Source organism: Brassica oleracea, chromosome C3 (genome assembly GCF_000695525.1).
Source record: "Brassica oleracea var. oleracea cultivar TO1000 chromosome C3, BOL, whole genome shotgun sequence".
Classification (NCBI taxonomy): Eukaryota; Viridiplantae; Streptophyta; class Magnoliopsida; order Brassicales; family Brassicaceae; genus Brassica; species Brassica oleracea.
Window position 1 is genome coordinate 40,184,875 of NC_027750.1, and position 24,206 is coordinate 40,209,080.

Sequence of the window (24,206 nt, forward strand, 5' to 3'; positions counted from 1 at the left end):
AGCTAAAGTATACTCAAATCACCAACAATACTTATTGATTCTCAATCTAAATATTCAAACCAAACCAATTTATATGTTAATTTTAGGTACTTTGACATATGCTATTCAAATTTATATGTAATATATTGTTTTGTTTATAGATTTTGAGAAATTTAAAGTATATAATGAATTTTAAAAATTTTAAAATAATTTAAATGGGTTATCCGAACCCGAACTGAACCCACAAAGATCCGAACCGAACCCGAACCGAAATTTAGAAATACCCGAATGGGGCTGAAATCTTTGAACCCGAAAATCCGAAACCCGAATAGACCCGAACCGAACCCGAATGGGTACCCGAACGCCCACCCTATTTATGGGATTAAATTTGTAGATTTTTAATTTTGTTGTTGGGTCTCGATGTTCAACAAAGCCCGATTACGTAAACATGCCAATGAAGTTGGGTTGACAAGACTTGAAGTCATCTTGACCGTAGAATCGTTGACTAATGGAACAAAATCAAGGGCCAAAAAAGGAGCTTTTCGTATTCGGCAAAGGTACATTATGGTAGGGAACTACCAAGAGTAAAAAAAAGGTTGAGACTTTAGACACGAAGAGAGAAGGAACAGAGAAGAGAAGAAGAAGAAGAAGAAGAAGTATAGAAACTCACTGACCTGTCTCTCTCTCTCTCGCTTAGTATTTCTTCAATGTCAAGAAGAAGAAGTAATCGTGTTAGAAATACCAAAGCCGTCACTGCTCCTCCTGCATCTGTTACTATAATTGAGGGTAATGATTGCCTCCATTCTTTTTTTTTTTTTTTTTGATCTCTGCAATTTTGGGGATTAGGGTTTTGGAAAATTCGATTCAGAAAAGTTTGGGACTTTGTATGTCGGATTACAATGAAATCTTGATAATTTTAGTTCTGCATTATATTGTTTTTTTTCTTACAGATATTGAGGAAGATGAATATGAAAACCACAGATCATGTTGGAAGCATATTGCTTATCTGAACACGCGTGATTCTAAACCCAAACTAACCGAGGAAGAGTTTGAGTTGTTCAAAGTCACTGCCCCTTGTTTCTATGAGGAATGCACACGTCGTGAAAGGTCAAGAAGAAGGGTCAAGTGCAAGTACTTAGTCTCCAAGCTACGGAAAAAACTCAACTCCAACATATTCATAAACTATCTAGAGTAATCAATCAATCAATCAATCAATCATCTCTTTTACTCTTTCAAAAAAAAGAAAAGAATGTTTACTGTGTTTTTTTATCAATGTCTTTTCTCTGATTGGTCTACTTTTGAATAGGGTTTTGTGGAAGAAGGACGTCTTGGATGAGAAAAAGAACTCTTTTGTGTACGTAGATTGTCTATGGTTTAGTATGTACAAAAGCGAAAACGAGAGAGTTAGAAGCAGTGTTTTCGAATCTGTAAAGGCGAAACAGATCTTCTCAAAAGAATATGTTTTTCTTCCTATCGTCTATTGGTAAGTTCATTTTCTTGCCATATAATGTTCTTGATACGTTTTCAGTTGTTTAACTCTAGTGTTATGATTCCATTTAGGAGCCATTGGACTTTGTTGATCTTTTGCAATTTTGGGGAAGATCTTGATGATGATAACGAGAAGACATGCATGCTGTTTCTTGATTCACTGAAAACAACTGAGACTGCGCAGCGGCTTGAACCTGATATAAGAAAGCAAGTACTCTCTCTCTCTCTCTCTCTTTCTTGAATGGTATTTGGTGAGTAACATGTTTGTAGCTTCTTCTTTGTCTTTCAGGTTTGTGTTGGACATATTCAGAATCGAGGGAAGAAGTGAAGACTCGAGCTTGGTTGATGATATCCCTCTCCATGCGCCAGATGTAATAACTCCAATCTAATTTCGGATTTCTTGATGCTTATATCTCAGAATTGGATTTGACTTGTCATAGTTTCAGGTTCCACAGCAAACAAATGATGTGGAATGTGGAAGCTTTGTTCTATACTACATTCATCGGTTTATAGAAAACGCCTGCAGCTTCAACATCGACAGTTACCCATGTTTCGTAAGTTTATTATCATCACTTAACAATCATTTTTCTCATTGTTAGCGATAAGTTTGTTTCGTGTTTTTTGTTTTTTGGTTTAAAATATGCAGTTGAAAGAGGACTGGTTTAGCCATCAAGACTTGGAAGATTTCTGCAATACATTTGATTCTTTGGGAGCCATTCGTTGACCAAAGTGTTTTAACTTTTAACGGCTACAAGACATCAGCATAGCGCAGAAGATTAGTAGAAGATCAGAAGATTCAAAAGGGTAAAAAGAGATCCTGAGGATGTTATCAGTTGGTATGAAATCTCAAACTTCATCAGAGGAGGAATCTTAAGAACCCCATTGTGGATAGTATTTATCTTTTTAGGTTCTTTGATATATTAAACTGTTGTTCTGGTTTTGGCCAGGCCTGCCTGTGTTATATTTACTCATATTTAAGTGGTAACCAGTTGATTTTAAAGCTTACGCCGTTGACCATAAAATAAATCGGTATGGAACAAGTCATGAATCTTTCTGATTTTAGCACGTTATTTTATCAGCAGCTGACTTAGTCGTCGGCTGTTGAAATGGTGTGTACTCTTAATCTAATTTGTGAATCAAAATGATTAAAAAATCACCTTATAGAGAGAATATCAAGTTGGTATTTGGTTCAGCTATAAGGAACAAGTTCCTATTTTTCAAAACAAACACTTGCAAATTGCAATAGATATCAAAATTCGAATTAACACACAACAAGTTTATTTAGTTCAAGAAATGTTGCTATATTAGCGATTATAGCCAAGTCAACAAAGATGAACATTTGAAGAAGGAAGTTTGATTGATGTCAGCTTAGAGATACCAGAAGGTAGACTTATGTTCATCGGTCCCATGCTGCTGCTATTCCCACCAGCTGATTCTAAAGCTCGGGAAGTTTGGAGAGCCATCTCGGCGTGAAGTTGGAGACATGACAAAGCCATCTAAGACAAGACACAGAACATAAGCCAAATTGTAAGACTGTTTAAGCTAATGAAAGACTTTATGTCCTTTAGTTATATAACCAATATCTACTACGGAGAATGTACGACTTACCGAGTAGCAGTCTCGGTCGATATCTGAGTCAGCTACTTGAAGAGCCCACGTTCTGATCCATTCAAGAGCTCTGGCAAGTTCAAAATTTCCTTCAGCTAAGGCTGAGACTATGTAAGAAGGGTGAAGAGCAATCAAAACAGAAGAGGCTGCAAAAAGAACCGCCCTTCGGACATAGGCTTCTGGGTGATTGCAGACTTCCCTGTATTAAGTTATCAAGCATTCAGTATAAGGTGCTGAAGTCTGGATCATAGACAAAAAAAAGATATGATGTGTACCTTCGTTGTAACATATCTAGAAGAGAGAGAGCTAACGCAGATGCTTCTGGATGCATTGATGCACACTGCATACAGACTCCCAGCATGTGAACAAGTTTCCCAAGGACAACAAAGTCCCTACCAAGCAAGTCAACACCATGTCGTTTCTTGTCAAACTCTTTCATGGCTGGAAGCATAAATGCTGCTGCGTATAGCAGAAACCTATTCTGTGACCAGTCAGTACTACTTTGATCTCTATCTCCTGATCTCAGGCTCCACCTTCGAGTTTTCCCTTTCATCTTCTGTCCAGGTTTCGGCTGTAGCTCCCTCTCGTATCGGTTGGTCCAGTTAAGATGAAAAGATCCTGTCTCCTCGATCTTTTTCCATGTGGCACTCGCATCGCTAGGCAAATACCAGGGTTGAGGATCTGAGATATTCGATATAAGAGGTCCACGTGCTTGGTGTTTAGGTTTCAGTGTCCTGGTATTAGCAAGCTCTCGAGCTGCTTCCGACATGACATCAAGTATCATTATCCGCTGACTTACGTCTACGTTAGGCGAATACAACACACTGTTAAGAGTTTCCAGGGATTCAAAGGGACGGGTCACGAGCAATGCTATTAGAGCTCTTTGCCGCTTCTCTTCTGCTGAATCTTCTTCACCTTCGACTGTTATATCAGAGCAGCGAACCTGTACAAGAATCCGAGCAAGATCACCAGCTATATGAGTCAGTTCATCCGGAGATGCTCGCACAAGCTTCTCTGCAACATATATCGCTTTCTCCACCTGCAAGACGCCATTTTCATAAAAGTTAGCAATTTTGTGTTGAACCTTAATATGCAAGTTTCTAACGTCAGAGACGATTCTCTCTATTTACGTACCCCATCAGCATCATTAGTCTTCCGAAGAGCTCCAACAACATCAACCAAATGTGTAAACTGTTTCCCTAAATCCTTGTCATCATCTAATAGATCATATGGCTCCAAAGAAGTAACACTTGAATTATCTGAGCTGACACTGGCGTTATCATCACCATCACTCTCTGTTCCACAGTTTAAAGTAGCCAAATCAACAATTTCATCTGGATCAGCCAATACAAAATTAGCTATGTCCTTGCTCTTGTGATTTTTCTTCTCCTTGTTTCTGCGGCTAGAGTCTCTTACTTCAGTTAAGGAGGAGGATGTTTTGGTTTCACCGTCTCCATTTTCCATTGAACTCGTGATTGGCCGGACCCCTCCAACAGCCGTTTGCAACTCAAATTCCCAGTCAATTGCATTCCCAGTAAATGAATCATCAAGGTAGAGAAGATTTTTCGGGTCAATAACTTTAGAGAACATAAAGGCAATAGAGCTTGCCATTTTCCGTACCAGATCTCCTGGGTTTTCCAGTCTACCTGTTTGCAAATAACAAGCAAAAGACATAAGACCGATTAAGCGTTTGAGTTCTTTCCCAAAGATACTGAGAGAGATGAGTCATATACAGCTAACTCCTTGGAGAATGTTGTGCATTACATCCTTCGTTCTATCTAGTTCCTCTCTTGACATGTTCTCCAGGCAAAGCCCAAGAGCTGTAGTTATATCTGCAACATATATTATGGGAACACAGGAGCTGGAATTCTTTAAACAGTAGCATGAAGATTAAAACATTTCTTCACCATCTACACAGTGATTAACCAATACGCCTAGTCAAACCTACAATGTGTGATTAATGCATCTACATATATCAGGTTTAAAAACAAGATGAGGATACAAGCTTGCTGCTCCAATGGGATGGACTGCAGAAACTCCCCTTTTGACCAAACTGAGGCTATTCGCTGCGTTGTTTCAAGCAGTCCTTGCGTGATGTCACCTTTAGCAAGTGTATTAGTAACCGGTGGGCACTCAAGAACCGAAAACTGTAAGATCCATCGCAGACAACGGATAGGAAACACTTTCCACAGCAGAAATTTGTCAACGAATATGGACCTGAAATATTAAGTCCACAAAATACACTAAAATGGGAAAAACCAATAGACAACAAATCTATCTTCTTTGAAAAAAGACCAACAAAAACATTTTTGCACACCTCACAGATGCCTGATGTTTCACATTGCGATGAAACAAAGTCCAAATAGTCCAGAAAGCTTCAACATCACTTGCATGCTCAGCATATAGCTGATGTAAAAGTTGTTCAGCCATTTTCTCAACAGCATATGGATCAGTCACTGCTTCCATAGTTTTCGACCAAATCTGGGATGTAGGATCCAACTGAAATGATTCAATCTCAACGGAACCCTTATTTGAGTTTAGTAATCTCCTAACATGAGCTAGGACATGAGGTGTTACTTCACTTAACAGCAAATCTGTAAATTAAAAAAAAAAAAAACAGAATAAAAATTACTAAGAAGTACATCAAATTTTGTTTACTGAAATAACTCTAATCAAAAACACATAGTCACACCATCAGTACTAAAAATATTATTATAACGTATCCTTTCTCCTATCTGTAGCGACGACACTCTCCTAACTCAGCCATTGCAGGGGACAAAACGTGAATACAAGCAAGTCCATGGTAATTCAAAATCCACAAAGAAACTACACAGTAGGTTGAGAAGTGAAATGCTCGGAGCATATATATACCTGATAATCCGCGTCGACAGATACGGGAAAACATTTCCCCCACAAATGATAAAACAATATCTGTGCTGTTAGCCTCATTGCAGGAAGCTCTGTCGTCTAATATTTGAAGAAGCTGATTGGTAATGTGCTTGAAGTATAAGCTTAAGGACTCATGTCAAAGACAAACGCTGACCTTATTGTATATGATAGTTAACATAAAAAAAGATATCTAGTTACTTAAAAGAGGGCTAAAATAGATCACACTGAAGGCGCTAGAGTCTGTGTGCACAGAGAAAAGGATACTGAGAGGAAAGTAAAGGCGGGGCTTTCAACCGTGCTTTATCAGGAATGGAGGTCAGTATCTGTGACAGCCTTGATAACAAAGGCTTGAGATTTCCGTTCCTGGAACTGTCTCCTTGATAATAATCACCAATTTCTTTAGTCATTTTAAGCACTCCAGCGTTTTCAAGCAAACACAATATAAGCAATCTGTCATCACAACAAAGTCACATCACTGACAGGCTAAGAATATACTGATACTAACATTTGCATCAACTAGAGTCTAAATATACCACTATAAAATGAATGAATGAATGAAAAAGACAGAAAAGAATTGTGCTTTTCGGGCACCTTTCCACATTGGTCTGGACAGAATTGGCATCAGCGGCAGCATTTTTGTCGACATGGTGTAGGAACGGAACCAAGACCTGAACAACCTCGACAACAGGCCCATCTAAGAAGAACGAATCATACAAATGTGACTGTACTGAAACAGGGAAGCAAGAGAGCCAATCCGATGCAACATCTGAATTTAAAAAAACAAGAACTAGTTGAACATACACAAACATAACTTCCCAATAAGATCAAGGAAACAAACTCAAACCAACCAGGGCTAACAGAACACAGTAACAAACTACAAGGAAGTAAGAAGCAAAGTCACACTTGCCTAACCATAACACAAATAAAAAAAGGTGTGAGTTTTGATTTACCAAGCAACAAAACGCGAGCAAACGTTGGAAACGCAACACCTCGGTAAAACGTTTGAGACCAATCACTTCTATCATCTTTTGCACAAGGAACAAGGGAGCTAGAGACCTGTGTGGCGACAAAAGACATAATCATAAGTAAAACTATAGACTCCTATGTCGAGAATTTCGAAATTAGACAGGACACCGATAAATACAAACCTTTTCTCCGTATTTGTCACCGATACGAGTGGTTGGATCGACCGGGAAGATAAGAAGGGCGACGGAATGAACAGCGGAGATGACTTGGTCGACGTGCTTGGCGTCGCCAATAGCAGAGATGGCTTCTCCGACCTTATCGACGAGTTTTGTCTCAAGTGCTTCCTTACTCTCTGCTTCGGCCATGGACTGTGTAGGGTGCCAAATTAAAATTAAATTTTAAGAAAATAATCAGACGTAATCTCTCGGTCTCAAGTCTTCTTTCCCACGATGTTCTCCTTGCTTTCTTGTCAAACCATCGGAGATTAGTGATTTTCTCGGAAAATTTGTAGATTCTACTGAAGGAAAATCGATGAAATTATTTTCACAAATCACTGCGACCAAACAGAATGATTCTAGATGCTTTCAGGCCCAACGTAGCTACTTCTCAATCATTTTGGGCCTCTGCGGCCAGCCTTTCCGTTCTCATCTGATTTTTTTTTTTTTATCAACTTTTACTTGTATTAAGCACAAACGCAAGTGTGATACAGAATACAAGACACATTTACTACACGTGTAAAAAGATGAGGAAGTTTTAAGTACATCAACTATACACGTGTCAAAAGTCAAGTAAACACATCTGCGCAAGTTTTCACCGGAATCCACCGGTTGTCGTCATCTTCATCTTCATCGCTCCGGCGTCGAAGCTTTCTTGTATCATCACTTGCTACCCTCACATGGAAGTCACTTGACGTATTCATCAGCTTTTCAAATTTCATCAAAGCTTTAAATCTGGGAAGTGGCGATGGATAAGAGACAAAACATATGTCGAGACGTCTATTGACCTCGACTCTGCTTATTCTGTTCTAGAACCATCGTGACATATTCCAAAATCTTGTTTCTCGTTTGCTGAGGAGACTTCACTGCTACAGCCAAAGTTCTTCAGAAAGTGAAGAGATTACACCTGATTAAACTACAAGCATGCTCTATGAAACGAAGAAACTAATTAGGCCCCATAATTGAACCTCTTTCGAAGATTCTGAAATTCACATGCAAAGATTGAAAACCTTATTTAGTTTTAACCCATGTGGGAGAAAAGTAAAGAGTGATTACCAGCTCTGATCTGGGTAAAACTTAGCACATCCAAAATCACCTAACGAAAAACATATCGCCAAAGCGAAATAAGCTCAATCCGTAGATCGAAAGTATTTTACAAACCAAAAAAAAAACAAAATGAACAAGATGGTAACCGGCGGCAGGGCCACCAGCCACCGACACAATCAACTTTGATTAAGAAACTTTGTAGAGAGAAGAAGTTAGAGCAAGTAGAGAGAGAGCAAAATAATATGACAAAATTATTTTGCATAGAAGTTTCATTAGGGTTCATTAATGTTTTTATACCAAAAAGTCTAGCTTCAAATCACATAAAATCCAAATTATATAGATTATTGAGAAAAAAAAAAGTTACAAAAAATCTTCATCATAGTGCAGGGCGTACCATCAGACATAGATCTTATAGGACGGATCGAATTGGGACAGTCAGACGTTTATTCTCATAAGATGGTAGAATTTTCGACTGTAGATTCGTCTATATAATATTTTTCATCGCTATAATAGCATAATTATCTATACGTAAAGAAAATAAGATAAAATTAGATTCTTCGATCTAGGGAGTAGCTCTCACACATCGTGAGATGAACACTGGTTGAACAACTCTATGTATTCTCTTTTGTTTTGTTTCTTTATGCTTGATAAAAAAACGAGTGACGAAGAATGAGTTGAGAGAGAAAGAGTGAAATCGAGATCGTAATCTCTTGCTTCCACGTAACAGTTCTTTTACCAAGGATGTTGCATGTTATGCATAACCGAACCCTTCAAATTCCTCAACTATCTAACCAAACACCTGAAATTTAACCTAGTGGTTCGTAATGCTTGGATTCAGGCCGAAAGTATATGCACAAGTATCGCAAGCTTGTGTTGGAAACTAAAGAGCATAAAGAGAGACCTAAGAAATCTAAATAGAGAGAACTACCCAAACATTCAAGAGAGAGTGAAAGAAACTTACAATTTACTTCAAATTTTGCAGGTTCGATCACTGGAGGCGCCAAGTGTTGAATCTTTCCACCATCCTGAACCAAAGTTGGCACTTCTAAAGGCAGAAAGAGGAAAGCTATTTCAAACGAAAATCAAGGATCAACTGGTTGAGCCTAGAAGACCAAAATACTATCTTTTTCCATAGAATATGTTAGGCGAGAGCCAGCTACAGTGCTATAAGGTCATTCTTGCTCGCTTTAGGAGACCTTTTAACTAATCCACTAGAAATGAGTCTTTATGCTATCAATCATTTTAAGTCGGTTCTAGGACCAGATGGCCCTCTCCCGCTCTGCCATCACTCACTGGATTCTTGGTTTCACCTCCTTATGCCCTTCTGATGTTCCCTGCATCATCAAACTCAGATGTTAGCGTTTCCATTTACCGAGGAGATAACCAAAATTCTGTTCAAGCTTAACCCAAATAAATCCATGGACATGATGGTCTTTTTTCCAGGTTTTTCAAGACTGCTTGGGGTATCTTAAGAAATGAAGTGGTCAGTTCCATCACTTAGTTCTTTCATTCATCATTCCTACCATCCTCAGCAAACTCGACAATCCTAACTCCTGTCCCTAAATATCCCGGGGCATCACGCATAGTGGACTACAGACCGATCTCTTGCCTAAACACTCTCTATAAGGTCATTTCTAGAATACTAGTTTCTCTCCTAAAGCCTATACTTCAAGATCTTATTGTGCCAAATCAAACAACATTCGTGAAGGATAAATTTTTAATTGAGAACACAGTCCTAGCTAGTGAGCTTGTCAATGGCTATCGTAAGAACAAGGGAACAAAGAGAATTATCTTAAAGGTGGATATAAGGTGTTTGACACTTTATCCTGGGACTTCCTCTTCTCCTGTCTACTGGCGCTTCAATTCTCTCACTTGTTTGTTAGCTGGTTGTAATCATGTATCTGCAAAACAAATTTTACTGTGGGTTATAATGGAACATTTAGTGGTTATTTCAAAGGAAGGAGGGGATTGAGGCAATGAGAGACTCTGTCTCTCTACCTTTTTTCATCGCAATGAATTGCATATCCTTGATGCTAAATAAAGTGGCAGAAGAAGGAAAGCTTGCTTACCATCAGAATTGCCACCACACGAAGCTAGCCCATCTCTCTTTTTCCGGTGACCTACTGATTTTATGGATCGATTGAGTCAGTACAAACTGTACTCCAGACGCTTCATGAGTTTGAAAAGAGATCGGGTTTGGCAGTGAGCTTCCAGAAAACAAATTTCCTTTCCTCATGTATGACATATGGAAAAATCTCAGCTATTCAGGATTCAATAGGCATGACTTGTGCCTCCCAAAGTGATACCTAGGAGTTCCACTAACTTCCAAAAAGTTGTCTCCCCACGACTGTCAGCCACTCCTACAACAAGTCAAGACAAAGTTCAACTCATGGACAGTCAAGACCTTATCTTTTATTGGTCGTCTTCTTCTTATACAAACATTGATCTCAGGGATATCCACCTTCTGGTGCTCCTACTTCATTCTACATAAAGCTTGTATCAAAGCAATCAATTCCACGTGTGGAGCTTTCCTGTGGAGTGGTGGACTAGAGGGGACTCACTCAGCACGTGTCTCCTGGTAAAAAGTCTCAAACATTAAGGATCAAGGTGACCTGAGTATAAGAGACTTGACTACATGGAACAAAGCTGGTAGGGATACTATTCTTTAGAGAAGATTATGTTTGGGTTGCTTGGTTCAAAGAAATAATTCTGAGGGGATCAATCAGCAACTTTTGGACGGTTAAGACAAGCACAAAGTTCTCTTAGTTTGCGAACAAACTAAAGCAAGAGATATGATCTATCCACTAATTGAGTGCAGAATTGGGAATGGTCTTACAACTAGACTTCGGCATGACAATTGATCATCATATGAGAGTATCTTCACATTTCTAAATGTTGCGTCATCATATCTAGGGATCCCAAAAAGAGTGACCCTCACATCATTATCTATTAATGGGAATTGGAGATTGCCACCTGCTCGGACAGAGGACCAACTAGATCTGCAAGTATACCTAACAACTCTGGTCCTAACAGATGAGGATGATCAATATGAATGGGACATTGCAGGAAAATGAGCAAATCATATTCAACTGGAGCGGTGTATACTTATCTCCGAGGTGACATTCCAAATGTATCTTAGTCTCCTCTCATCTGGACCTCATAATATATCCCAAGACATAGCTTCTTAACGTGGCTTGTTACTCTCGATAGATTTTCAACATAGGACATAATGATTAGATGGGGCTTCGATGTCTCTCCAACTTCCTTCCTCTGCAACTCACTGCCAGAATCTAGAAATCATATGTTCTTAATTGTTCCATCTGGTCTTCAATGGCTCTGCGGAGGAACTTACAGGCGTTGCGAATACTACAAGAAAAAAGCTTTTCTTAGCGGACGAAAAACGCTATCTAACGATACGATAGTGGTTTATAAAATGTATCATCGCCCGTCATAGTAGGCCAGACACATTAGATAACAGCTTTTTACACTGCTATCTTATCTATATATATAAAGTAGTGTTCTCTTCTCTCCTGTGCTGCCACCTAGGATCCAGGTCAGAAAGTCGCTGCTTGAGGAGACGACATGTGTCCTTTTCATCAAAATGCACAGCTTCATTTAACTTAGAATACAATTGATATGGGCTTTGTGTGTGGGCTTACGCAAGCCCTAAACCATAGTCTTCTCTCCTCTCCCTTCTTCCAATCCAACCTCCCTCAGCTTCCGCCATCTTCCTCCTCCACCTCCCAGAAAGTGACGCCCGTTCCAGCCCCTCTGTCGCTTCCGCCGGCAGGTAACTTCGGAAGCTTGAAGGTTCGAGGACGATCGGGGGGAGCGGGTTGGGGTCTCCGCCGCACACGTTGACGGAGCCGGTGTGGGATACGGTGAAGAGGGAGTTGTCGATGATCATGAGTAATCTGAAGCTGGTGGTGTTTCCAAATCCGAATAGGGAGGATCTTCGGAAGGCGTTTAGGGATTGGGATCTGTGGGGACCATTTTTCTTCAAGCCAACCGAATTTTCCTCGAGAACCTTGGTATCAAGGCAGTCGAATCGCACTCGAGGTCCAAACCCTGCTTTTTCAGAAAATTTCCTCTGTTAAATATCTCTCATACTCTTTGATAATGGCTTCTTTCGCAGATTCATCTATCTGAATTGAAGGCGGGACAGTGCAAGTAGCGTGTTGAGGCAAGGCTTTTGCGTTTCTGGGAATCCCGAAAGGTTAAGAAGCACTGCTGATAGTTTTGTACAATCACTTGAGGTTTCGCATTTTGGTGACAAAGGTCTATACTTTTTTGGATTCGGTTCTTGATCTGTTTATATTTGATTTTTTTTTCTCACATAGGAAGTGATTTGAGGGAGAAAGGGATGAGAATTTTCCTCAAGAAGGTGTGGTCTGTGGTGGAGCTTTGTCGTACAGAAGTTTCGATCTACAAGGTTCCATGAGAGTTCATCATCACAACCCCAATTCTAGACCGCTTGAAGGTCTTCCCTACAGCTTAAACATGTAATCACAACATGCCATTGACTGAGCAACATAAAGGAGAAAGAGAGAATAACTCAGTGAGTTATGATCATGAACCAAGTTTTAGTGAGGAAGGTGGTGATGGTCACAACGAATCCATCAGCTAAAAAGTCTCCATGGCAGTGATGAAGTTGACTGATAAGATGTTGAAGTTGCTGATAACCGACGTGCCTTATATAGGTGATGATTTAAGTATGGATGGTGGTAGTAGAAGAAAGTTTGCGGCTTTACAGAGAAAGAGCAAATGGAAATTTGTTTCTGAAGTTCTGTTTGAGAGAGGTTATCATGTCTCGCCTCAGCTGTGTGAGGATAAGTTTAATGATTTGAATAAGCGGTTTAAGAAGCTTAATGAGAATAGATTGAATATGCATCATGACCTTTCTCTGCAGCATTTGGTAAAGCTAGCGTTTAGAAACATAGATGATCAAGAGAGTGATGATTTTAGGAATCATCAACTTGAAAGACACACAAATAGAAAAAAAAGACAACATCCAATATCTGATTTGTTTATTGTTTTGGGTCTTTTGGTTCATCAGACCCGAACATTATCTCATCTTTGAGCAATCAAGAATCTACTTTGCAACAATAGTAATAAGATTAACACATCTCGGGTTCTCTCCATTTTTCTCATCAATAATGATATTTTGTCTGCTTTTGGGGTGGCTGATGTACATATGGTTGAAATTTTTTACAAAGCTTTAAAATTTAAACGATTCTCAAAAGCCTCTCTGTACTTGGATTTAAGAGTGTCGCTCGCATTCAAAATATCAAAAAAAAATCATGTTTCTTTTTTACTTATCTCTCCACGTGCCAATCTTAGTAATCTTGAACCCTTTTTATTTGCAATACCACTCAAATCTCTTTCTTTTCAAATACTAATTGAAGTCCAAATAAAATAAATGGAATTTGAGAAAAGAGATTTATCCTTAAGATTATTTTTCAAAAACTTTATGGAAGTAAATATCCATTCAGGTTCTCAACCACTACAAATACCACCAACGCCAAATATATTTTTATCAAGTGCACAAAAACTATAATATATTTAAAATTACAATAGATACATTAGTTAAATGAAAATATTATTTTTAAAAATATTATGGATGCATATATAAATATTAAGAGAAATGTATAAAATGAAATAAAAGTAACAATTACTTGAAGAAAAAAAATGCATAAGACTGAAAATATTTATGATTTGTAGTCTAAGATATATTCAAATTATTGTCCTAATCAAGGTAGAATAAACATTGGATAATATTTTTTATAAAATATATATATATAAAAATATTTTTAATGGTAGCGTATATTTATAATTTCCAATAATCCGCCGAGTAAAGAAAAAGGAAACATGCATGTATATAACCATGAAAAAGGAAACATGCATGTATGTAACCATGAAAAAATAAAACTACTTTAAATAACTTAATCAAAAACAAAAAACACATTCAACTGAGCGCAGCAATTGCTAAACGCAATGAACATCACAGCCTCAAAAGAAAGATGGTATAAGAGCAAAAATCCCAAGACATGAAATATAGTTTTGTACTAACAACTTACCAACCAATTTAATTTACACAGATAGTTCATTTCAACAGTAATCAAAGCAAGCAAATAACCCTAATCAAAGCAAATATCCCGCGCGAAGCGCGGATCAGCCCTAGTTGTTATATATTATAGCGTTTTTTTGTATGCGATTAAATGTTCTTTAATAACATGGTTTTATTGTTATTATTTACATTAAATTTATTTATTTCAGAATTATGTATTTGTAGGTTTAATTATTATAAAAAGATAATAAATTACTTTTTATTAAACATTATAAATTACATTTGAAAGAAGATAAGAATCCGTTTACACTTAACACTAAATCAGATGTTTTAAAAATTAAATCTAATCTTAATTAAACCTAATCAAAAACTAATCTTCTTGGGCCAGCCTCCTCACCAACTTCTCCGTTTCTCGCCGCAAGCCCCATGACCACCACCTCTTCTCACGGCCACCAACTTCTCCGTCGCCTCCTCGCTGCAAGCCCCATGACCACCACTCTGCTCCGACTACCAGCTTCTCCGCCGCCTCCTCGCCGCAAGCCCGATGACCACCAGCTTCTCCATCGCCTCCTAGCTGCAAACCCTAATGACCACCACATCTGCTAACAATCACCACCTCTTTCTCACTTTTAACGAGAACAAAAAAACAGATTTAAAGGAGAAATAGAGAGAGAGAGGTGACCGGTGGTGGTGAGAGAGACGGTGGCGAAAGGGAGAGATATCTAGAGAGATAGACTGGCGGTGCTGGTGGAGACTCACTCCGGCGAAGACGGATATGAGAACTCCATCTCTTCTCCATCTGAGAAAATCACACAGAGAGGTGACCAAAAAAGGAGTGTGGTCGTGAAGCTTCAACCGCGTCTTCTCCTTTCTCTACCATCTACGAACTCCATCTCTGCTATATTCTCTCTTATTCTTCTCTCTCGCTTCTCTGTCTCGTCAAACACACAGAGATCTTTCAGATCTCATAAAATATATAATTTTTAAAAGAAAATAAAAGTAAAATAATCCCATCCGATGATTCAATATCATCCGAGGGTGAAAATGGTGATCTATGCCATAAACAAGTTAACCAATAGAAAAAAAAAGGTGAGGATAGATAACTGAGTGATTTTAGGCCTTCGGATCAAAAACAATCAATTTCTAAAAAGTGTGATTTTTAACAAAGAAATATTAGCCCATGGGAGATATGGTCGAAGATAGATCAAAAAAATAATTTTATCCCTTAGATTATAATCAATCAATGGCCATAAAAAAAGCAATAAAAATTGTTTTTGCATCTCTTTTTAATTGTTTTAGAAATTCTGAAATTTAAAGATTAGATATTATAATTTAAGATTTCAAAATATAATTCTGATTAGAATTTTGTGGTTATATGATATTTTAAAACTGCATAATAGGGTTTGTCTAATTAGTTTGTGTAAAGGGTTATGTTTATGATTTAAGGGTTTATAGTTTTGAGAGTACAAGGGTTGAGTTATTATATAAACATTTGTGATTAAGATTTAGATTTGAAATTTATTAAATTATTAAAATTTAGATTCGAAGTTTATATTTAGTAAATGTATGGTTTATATATGTTTGATGTTAAGGTTTAGGGTATAGAATTTGATTGAGGAATTAAGGTTTGTGTGTTTGGAAGTTATATTAAAATAAAAAGAATAAATTTTGAGTTAAAGTTTAATATTTCAAGTTATTATGAATATATTATAGTTTTAAGGTTCATATTTAGAGTTTGAGGTTTAAAAACTTGTTTAGGGTTTAGGGATTCAAAAAGCTAAATATAGCATTTCATTATGTTTTGCTATTAAACATACGCTATCATAGCGTTTTCGAATATACCACTCTATTATAGCGTTTCCAAATAAACAAACGCTATCTAAAGGTAAGGCATATGTCAACAATAGCAGAAAGGCAAAAAAACACTATATTCCACTGCTATCAAAACCCTTTTTTGTTGTAGTGGGAGCTGGGATGATACAATAACCCAGTTGAGGCAGCTAACTGGGAGTAAGGATGCTCGTCGACTTACTCTCCCCTCCTGGAAGTCACCAATCTACTCGATATGGCGTGAGGGCAATGATCGATTTCATCGAACAACCTTAAGATCATCGGATTCCATAATCGCTAGGTTAGATCGATTAATCAGAACAGGATCCAGAGCTTCATAGAATCAAACCCTCGAGCTTATAGTGCGATGATGCATCTATGTCTTGGATCAAGTTGATCCCTCCCGTTCTTTGCTTTCTCCACGACTCAACATTGTCGTTTGAGTGTTCTTGATAAACTGGGCTATGAGCAGGTCTTTCATCTCCACTGGTCACTCATTTACCTTCTGAACTTTTTAAAGTCTTAGTTCTACAACTGAGTCTAAAAACCCATAATACACTAGACTATCTTAGATTTGCAATTTTATGCGGAATTGTTTTTAAAAAAATACCAAAACTTATCATTTATTTATTATCTGTTTAACATTACTGATTTAAAAAATAAGTAAAATAAAGTAAAACTTTCAAAAATTTACAAAAAAAAAAGATAAAATATTTTACACTTTGGGATTAACATATCCCATATGTATGAAATAACTTTAGCTTATACAAAAATAAATTTCCTACTCAGTAATCCTACCATTTATTTTTCAACACACATGAAAGTTATTTCATTTTATTTTTCTTAGTATTCATTTTTTTAATCAATTATTAGACATAAATCCAATTTTTTTTATATAAAAAAAACTAGTGAGAGCTGGGTTTGTGGACATTGGTTGAAACATTTTAATAAGACCTCCTACATTATGAACACCCATTTTTATAAAAATAATATCTTATATATGTATTTTTGCTATAATAAAAACATATATTAAAATCAATAAATGGATAAAGGTTCATGAAAACAATTACATATATTTTCATTTAATATATGTAAGTAATTGTAAAAACATTTCGTGAAAATAGTTGTAAAATACTGGGTGAATTTTGTGTTCTTATGATATTGATATTAATAAATTTTATACTATAAAACTCCTTTTTTAAACAAAAAAAAATATTTGTAAAATTTATAAATAAATATCAAATAACTTGTAAATAATTTTATTTTGTATAAGACCTCCAAAATCTTATGACTGGCTTCTGATGTCTCTCAACCCCATGAATATTAGGGATTTATTCAATTTGAACAGAATATATGTAAGTGATATATGAACAAGTGATGTATCTTTGAGGATTGCCAGAAATCAATTATATTTTCATTTCTTGAATGTTAATCAATACAAATTCAGCGCTTATAGTGACAATTTAAGTTTTCTCCTTTCTTGCACAAGAAAATTCTCATAAGCTACTTTAATTTTTGTATTTTCTTTTTATCACAATAAAGCTCTTTTGAGTATAATTACTCGTGTTTGAAATTGCTATAACATCAACTACAGCTACCTTTTTTTTTTTTTTTGTTCAAACAACTACAGCTACCTATATTTTGAAAAGAAAAGATAATAGATTGAAAGATGCATTGGATAGCTTCTTTAACTTTTTTCGTCTGTGTCATCAGATTTGCTTTAATAAGTAGGAGTCTAAAAAGATTCGCGTGGTCATAATTCAACAAACAATGTCAAAACTCCAAAACCATACAATCATATATGGAAATCGGTAAAACCTTTTAATCATAAACCTTTTAGTTTCTTGTTCAGCAAGTAACTAAACTTAGGTCGAGTGAAACTGCCGCCGAGGAACATATCGGCCATAACCTTATACATGCCCTCGGTTAAGTGGACTCCGTCCCAGTTAATGTACCGACTCGGGTCCTTACACGCCGTGGCTGTAGCCGACCCACATGTCTCGAATACTTGGAAGTTGTACGGCTCTCCTGTTCCACAGCACGCCTTGAACTTTTCGGAGATGCCGTACTTGCTAGGGTTCTTTATCACCTCACGGTACGCGTTCCAGTAGTCTGCGTAGACTATTGTAGCGTTCGGATACTTGATCCTGCATTTTTATATTAAAGAATGTTAATAATAGCACTTTATTAAACCAGCACAAGAAACAACATTGGTTAAAAATGTTACAGAGTATTATATAAACTAACCTAAGTTGCGTAAGTTTGTATTGCAGTGCAAGATTGTGAGTGTAACTCTGATTATTGACACTCTGAACACATCCTAGATAGTCTCGATCATCTTCTGCAGCCAGCGACATCGCTAACGTCAAGCATCCAGTTGCGGGATGTCCTTGTACAACCATATGTCTCACACCTTTGTTCAACAATGTCTGAAATTACAATTCAACAAAAGGTTATAAACCAAACATAGGAGAATAAATCCAAACCAAACCGGTTGGTTAAGTTCTAGGCCAGCCTGGTCTACAAGTTTAGCAAACATTGTTACCTCCAAGAACCTTGTGTAGGTTGAAATACTAAGTTCTCTAATGGTGTCGCTTGACACAGTAGATCCAACGGTGTAGGCATAGTCGTTAACTCCGATCTCTCCGATCCAAAACAGAGAATCTTTAAACAAAGAAACCTTCCGGTTCGTTCCAAGTGTCTCCAAATACTTCTCGAACCAGCCAAGCTCTGTCTCTAAAGACTGAGGAGTCATATCAAGCGTCAGATTGTTCTCGGCGAAGAAAGCGTGTTTTATCACCGTTGCTCCAGAGACGGCGAAGTTGACGCCGTAACTATCCGTGGCAGTGCCGTTACTGCCGTTAGTGGATCTGAGGCTGAGGTACGGTGGCAGAAACGGTAAGTTCATTGACTGCGCCACGAAGTCAATGGTGAGTCGCCCGTCGGAGTAACGGTTCGTTGGCCGTTTAAAGTAAGTCATGCCATAAGGGAAGCTTGACAAGTGTCCGAATCCAGCGGGGCCTTCGCCGGCTCGTGAGTTTCCTGTGTCGGTGAAAGAGTCGCCGAAGGCGTAGATTCTGTTAAATGGACGACGGACGCCGAGAGTTGGCGCGGCGGAGGAGATGGTGGATAGGAAGAGTATCCCGACGGAGACGGCGGTTGCGAGGATAAGAGAGATGGAGAAAGGCATCGTGAAAGGAAATTTGAGATTTTCAATAAATCACCTGCATATATATGGGGGCGACCGGTGAGGATATAATGAAAAAGTGGTGTATTGATTTTAACGAAATCTGGTAAAAGAATTTTGAAAGGAAATCAAAATACTTGATTTATTGTTGAATGTGATGAATTATGCCCATATTTCATAGTATTTTCTAATCTCTATAATTGATGATAAACATTTATATGCTAAACTTTTAATAACAAAAACATTTGAATATGATAAACCCCCACAAATATTTGAAATTTGGATGATTGTTTTTATTTTTGGAGAATAGATACAAATATTATGATCTTAACACGTAAGATGGTTGCTTTCTTACAGTTTTAATTTTCGGTTGTGGCATTTTCATTTTAGATATCCATTATATTTTAGTATATTAAATCAGTTATTATTTAACTACAGTATACTATTAGTATTTTGTCATTATTTAAAATTGTGCAGAGTTTGGAGATGGCAGTACAACGATAATGGTTGTCACAATAATAGACTATACATGTTATTTTGGAAGTGTTTCGTTCTTTTAAACATCTTTAATTAATGGGGTTTTCAACCTAATTTTTTTCAAAGATAAAAATAATTTTTTTCATATTTTGTTATGAATATTGAGAATTCAACTTCAAAGTACTTTTTAGATACTTTGAAGTATGTTTTGAAATATCTAAAGTAATATTTTATTAACATTTTTAGTTTTTTTTTTTGTGAGAGTCTCTACTTTTACCAGTTTGTGTTAAAAAAATATCGTGGCATTATACTTAGGCTCGGACCTAGTCTAACACAATTTAAATGACTATACTATAATAGTTTGTCTTTGCCGTAGCATTAATACGGCCATATGGGTAAACATATCTAATGGATAATATATTGGATATATATAAGGGAGAATCGCCAATTGTGACTCAAAACTTGGAGTCAAACCCAAAACAATACCCCAACTTGGATCAAAGGCAAAAGTAAACTAAAAGGCTATTGAAATTACAACTATCCCCTTGTGACCAAACAATAAAACGAAATTTTTTTTACGTTTCTACCCCTCGCAAGTCGTCTGTTTAGACGACTTGAAAATAAGTTGTCCAGACGACTTAACTGAAAGTCGTCTGGACAGTTAGTCTTAAACATAATTTAAAAATTTTGTAAAAAATATTTTGATAAGTGAAAAATGGGAATTATGTAATTAACATATGTCTTAGGAGGTATAAATTAAGATATAACAAATTTCAATTGTTTTCAGCATAGATGAGTGAAAGTAGTGAGTCATGATATTCTTAAGTTTATGTTTCATCAACATATGTTGTAGTATTGTATGTGTTCTTAGGGTTAGATTTTGGAAAGCATTAAAACCGTTTTTGAAAATTTTTAAAATTACTTATGCGTGTTCATTTCTGTGTATAGTAAACACTATTTAAGTATAATTTGATTTTATAACGTGGTTAGTTAGTTAATCTAGTCATTTTAGTTTAGGGGTTCATTTTAGGGTCTAGGACGACTTAATATTTTGTCGTCTGAAAACAGACGACTAAATATTAAGTCGTCTGTTGTACATTATCAGCCAGAATAAGTCGTCTAAACCGGACCAAACCTTAAAGTTTACCAATGTAATTTTAAAGCTAACCGGATTATTTACCCAATATATAAGGTGATTTTTATTTTTTTGTTTCATTTTTCGCGAAATTCAGAAACCCTAACAGTTCTCCCTCTCAAAGGCGATTTCGAATTCCCACGATTTCCGAACAAACCATCGTTCTCAACATCGGCTATCTATCTCACTTCATTCTCACCGTTGTCGCCGCAGCTTCTTCTAACCCTAGCCGCGCCGATTCCTCTAAACCCTAGCGCCGCCGATTCCTCTAAACCCTAGCGCCGCCGATTCCTCTAAACCCTAGCGCCGCCGATTCCTCTAAACCCTAGCGCCGCCGATTCCTCTAAACCCTAGCGCCGCCGATTCCTCTAAACCCTAGCGCCGCCGATTCCTCTAAACCCTAGCGCCGCCGATTCCTCTAAACCCTAGCGCCGCCGATTCCTCTAAACCCTAGCGCCGCCGATTCCTCTAAACCCTAGCGCCGCCGATTCCTCTAAACCCTAGCGCCGCCGCTTCCACTATATCCGAACAAACCGTCGCCCTCGCCACCGTGGTCACCAACGTTCTAAACACTAGCGCCGCCGCTTCTTCTAAACCCTAGCGCCGCCGCTTCTTCTCTGTAAACCTTAGCGCCGTTTCTCTGTAAACCCTAACGCCGCTAAGTCATCAATCTCGAGGAAAAGATGAACATAAAACGTTGTCTCTATCAATTTACTCATTCTCACCGTTTCACGTTTATTTTTTCAGATCTATAACCGCAATGACGAGTACTCCAACTCCTTCTGCGACTGGAAGACTTGTAAGTAATTTAAGTCGTCTACTAAGTCGTCTGGACTTATATTGTTGTCTTTGATTATTTTGCAGACAAAAAGGATGGATATTCCAGAACTCCCCCGTAGGTTATACACATCAGGGGAAGAACCAGAAGCCCACAATAGCATTTCGTATCATACGGATAACAGCAAGTTGCATACTGCTCTTAGGAAAGCTCTTACTGATGACGAATTTGAAGAGCTCAAGGAGTCGAGTTTGGGAGTTTTCATCAAGTTCAAGGAGCAGGGATTTGGTTGGGCTTCAAGGCTGGTTCACTACATGCTCAGTTTCAAGCTGGACATTAAGAAGAAGTATGAGATGTGGTCTCTCGTTGGTCCAGAACCTTTGAGGTTTTCACTGTTAGAGTTTGAAAACCTCACTGGTCTAAACTGCGAGTACATCGAGGACCTTGAGACACCAAAATGTGACGTTACCCCAGAGATGGTTTCTTTCTGGGGGATGCTGGGAGTTCATCTGGAAGCTGGGCCAACTACTGATCAGATAATAGCAGCACTGAAGAGATGCGGGGATTGGTCCAGGGAAGATCGCAAGCGGCTCGCGTACCTCTCCATCTTCACTGGATTCATTGAAGGGAGAAAGTTTTCAACCGCTACACGATCTACTCTGGCAAGGCTAGTGATGGATTTAGAACGGTTTGAGAATTATCCATGGGGGAGAGTCGCGTTTAAGGTGCTGATGGACTCTTTGTGGAACAAAGAAATTGCTGGCTGTTACACCGTGGATGGGTTTATACAAGTTCTTCAGGTCTAGACGTACACAGCTATGCCGGAATTGGGTGCTAGTATTGGTGGTCCCAGAGCAGACAGTCCGTCTCCACCGATACTGGCTTACGAGGGCAGCAGAGGCCGCAGATCAATGAAAGCTGCTATCTTGAGTCAGGTATTTACTTCAATCCAAAAGACTGCGCAGACGACTTATTATAAGTCGTCTGGAAAGTCTTCCATCTGGACGACTTATTAGACGACTTATAATAAGGCGTCTGGAAAGTCTTCCCAGCTGGACGACTTATCGGACGACTTAATTAAGTCGTCTGGAAAGTCTTCCATCTGGACGACTTATTAGACGACTTATAATAAGGCGTCTGGAAAGTCTTCCCAGCTGGACGACTTATCGGACGACTTAATTAAGTCGTCTGGAAAGTCTTCCATCTGGACGACTTATTAGACGACTTATAATAAGGCGTCTGGAAAGTCTTCCCAGCTGGACGACTTATCGGACGACTTAATTAAGTCGTCTGGAAAGTCTTCCATCTGGACGACTTATTAGACGACTTATAATAAGGCGTCTGGAAAGTCTTCCCAGCTGGACGACTTATCGGACGACTTAATTAAGTCGTCTGGAAAGTCTTCCATCTGGACGACTTATTAGACGACTTATAATAAGGCGTCTGGAAAGTCTTCCCAGCTGGACGACTTATCGGACGACTTAATTAAGTCGTCTGGAAAGTCTTCCATCTGGACGACTTATTAGACGACTTATAATAAGGCGTCTGGAAAGTCTTCCCAGCTGGACGACTTATCGGACGACTTAATTAAGTCGTCTGGAAAGTCTTCCATCTGGACGACTTATTAGACGACTTATAATAAGGCGTCTGGAAAGTCTTCCCAGCTGGACGACTTATCGGACGACTTAATTAAGTCGTCTGGAAAGTCTTCCATCTGGACGACTTATTAGACGACTTATAATAAGGCGTCTGGAAAGTCTTCCCAGCTGGACGACTTATCGGACGACTTAATTAAGTCGTCTGGAAAGTCTTCCATCTGGACGACTTATTAGACGACTTATAATAAGGCGTCTGGAAAGTCTTCCCAGCTGGACGACTTATCGGACGACTTAATTAAGTCGTCTGGAAAGTCTTCCATCTGGACGACTTATTAGACGACTTATAATAAGGCGTCTGGAAAGTCTTCCCAGCTGGACGACTTATCGGACGACTTAATTAAGTCGTCTGGAAAGTCTTCCATCTGGACGACTTATTAGACGACTTATAATAAGGCGTCTGGAAAGTCTTCCCAGCTGGACGACTTATCGGACGACTTAATTAAGTCGTCTGGAAAGTCTTCCATCTGGACGACTTATTAGACGACTTATAATAAGGCGTCTGGAAAGTCTTCCCAGCTGGACGACTTATCGGACGACTTAATTAAGTCGTCTGGAAAGTCTTCCATCTGGACGACTTATTAGACGACTTATAATAAGGCGTCTGGAAAGTCTTCCCAGCTGGACGACTTATCGGACGACTTAATTAAGTCGTCTGGAAAGTCTTCCATCTGGACGACTTATTAGACGACTTATAATAAGGCGTCTGGAAAGTCTTCCCAGCTGGACGACTTATCGGACGACTTAATTAAGTCGTCTGGAAAGTCTTCCATCTGGACGACTTATTAGACGACTTATAATAAGGCGTCTGGAAAGTCTTCCCAGCTGGACGACTTATCGGACGACTTAATTAAGTCGTCTGGAAAGTCTTCCATCTGGACGACT

At 38.2% G+C, this 24,206-nt stretch overlaps 3 protein-coding genes and 1 long non-coding RNA gene across 5 annotated transcripts; 1 reads left to right on the forward strand and 3 right to left on the reverse strand.

Moving 5' to 3' along the window:
- The first annotated feature begins 523 nt into the window (after positions 1–523).
- On the forward strand, positions 524–2,218 carry LOC106331935 (probable ubiquitin-like-specific protease 2B). Its single transcript, XM_013770375.1, has 7 exons — positions 524–765; positions 930–1,170; positions 1,286–1,462; positions 1,540–1,674; positions 1,757–1,838; positions 1,914–2,021; positions 2,114–2,218. The coding sequence occupies exons 1-7, from the start codon at positions 687–689 to the stop codon at positions 2,189–2,191; spliced, it is 900 nt and encodes a 299-aa protein (XP_013625829.1). The 5' UTR covers positions 524–686; the 3' UTR covers positions 2,192–2,218.
- A 492-nt stretch (positions 2,219–2,710) lies between these two features.
- Positions 2,711–7,453, reverse strand: LOC106335652 (telomere length regulation protein TEL2 homolog). The gene is made up of 12 exons (XM_013774232.1): positions 7,113–7,453; positions 6,915–7,020; positions 6,556–6,730; positions 6,229–6,414; positions 5,947–6,086; positions 5,393–5,669; positions 5,078–5,292; positions 4,809–4,907; positions 4,210–4,721; positions 3,351–4,114; positions 3,076–3,274; positions 2,711–2,963 (listed from the first exon to the last, which is right to left on the reverse strand). The coding sequence occupies exons 1-12, from the start codon at positions 7,293–7,295 to the stop codon at positions 2,790–2,792; spliced, it is 3,030 nt and encodes a 1,009-aa protein (XP_013629686.1). The 5' UTR covers positions 7,296–7,453; the 3' UTR covers positions 2,711–2,789.
- Positions 7,454–7,641: 188 nt separating this feature from the next.
- Positions 7,642–8,454, reverse strand: LOC106332886. 2 transcript variants are annotated; one of them, XR_001268212.1, is made up of 2 exons: positions 8,202–8,454; positions 7,642–8,074 (listed from the first exon to the last, which is right to left on the reverse strand). It is a non-coding gene; the product is annotated as an uncharacterized LOC106332886 (long non-coding RNA). The 2 variants fall into 2 exon arrangements; XR_001268213.1 differs by having other exon boundaries at positions 7,642–8,127; positions 8,202–8,438.
- Positions 8,455–17,820: 9,366 nt separating this feature from the next.
- Positions 17,821–19,407, reverse strand: LOC106329246 (GDSL esterase/lipase At3g48460-like). Its single transcript, XM_013767874.1, has 3 exons — positions 18,635–19,407; positions 18,337–18,518; positions 17,821–18,236 (listed from the first exon to the last, which is right to left on the reverse strand). Exons 1-3 carry the CDS (start codon positions 19,277–19,279, stop codon positions 17,915–17,917), a joined length of 1,149 nt encoding a protein of 382 aa, XP_013623328.1. The 5' UTR covers positions 19,280–19,407; the 3' UTR covers positions 17,821–17,914.
- Positions 19,408–24,206: the final 4,799 nt, after the last annotated feature.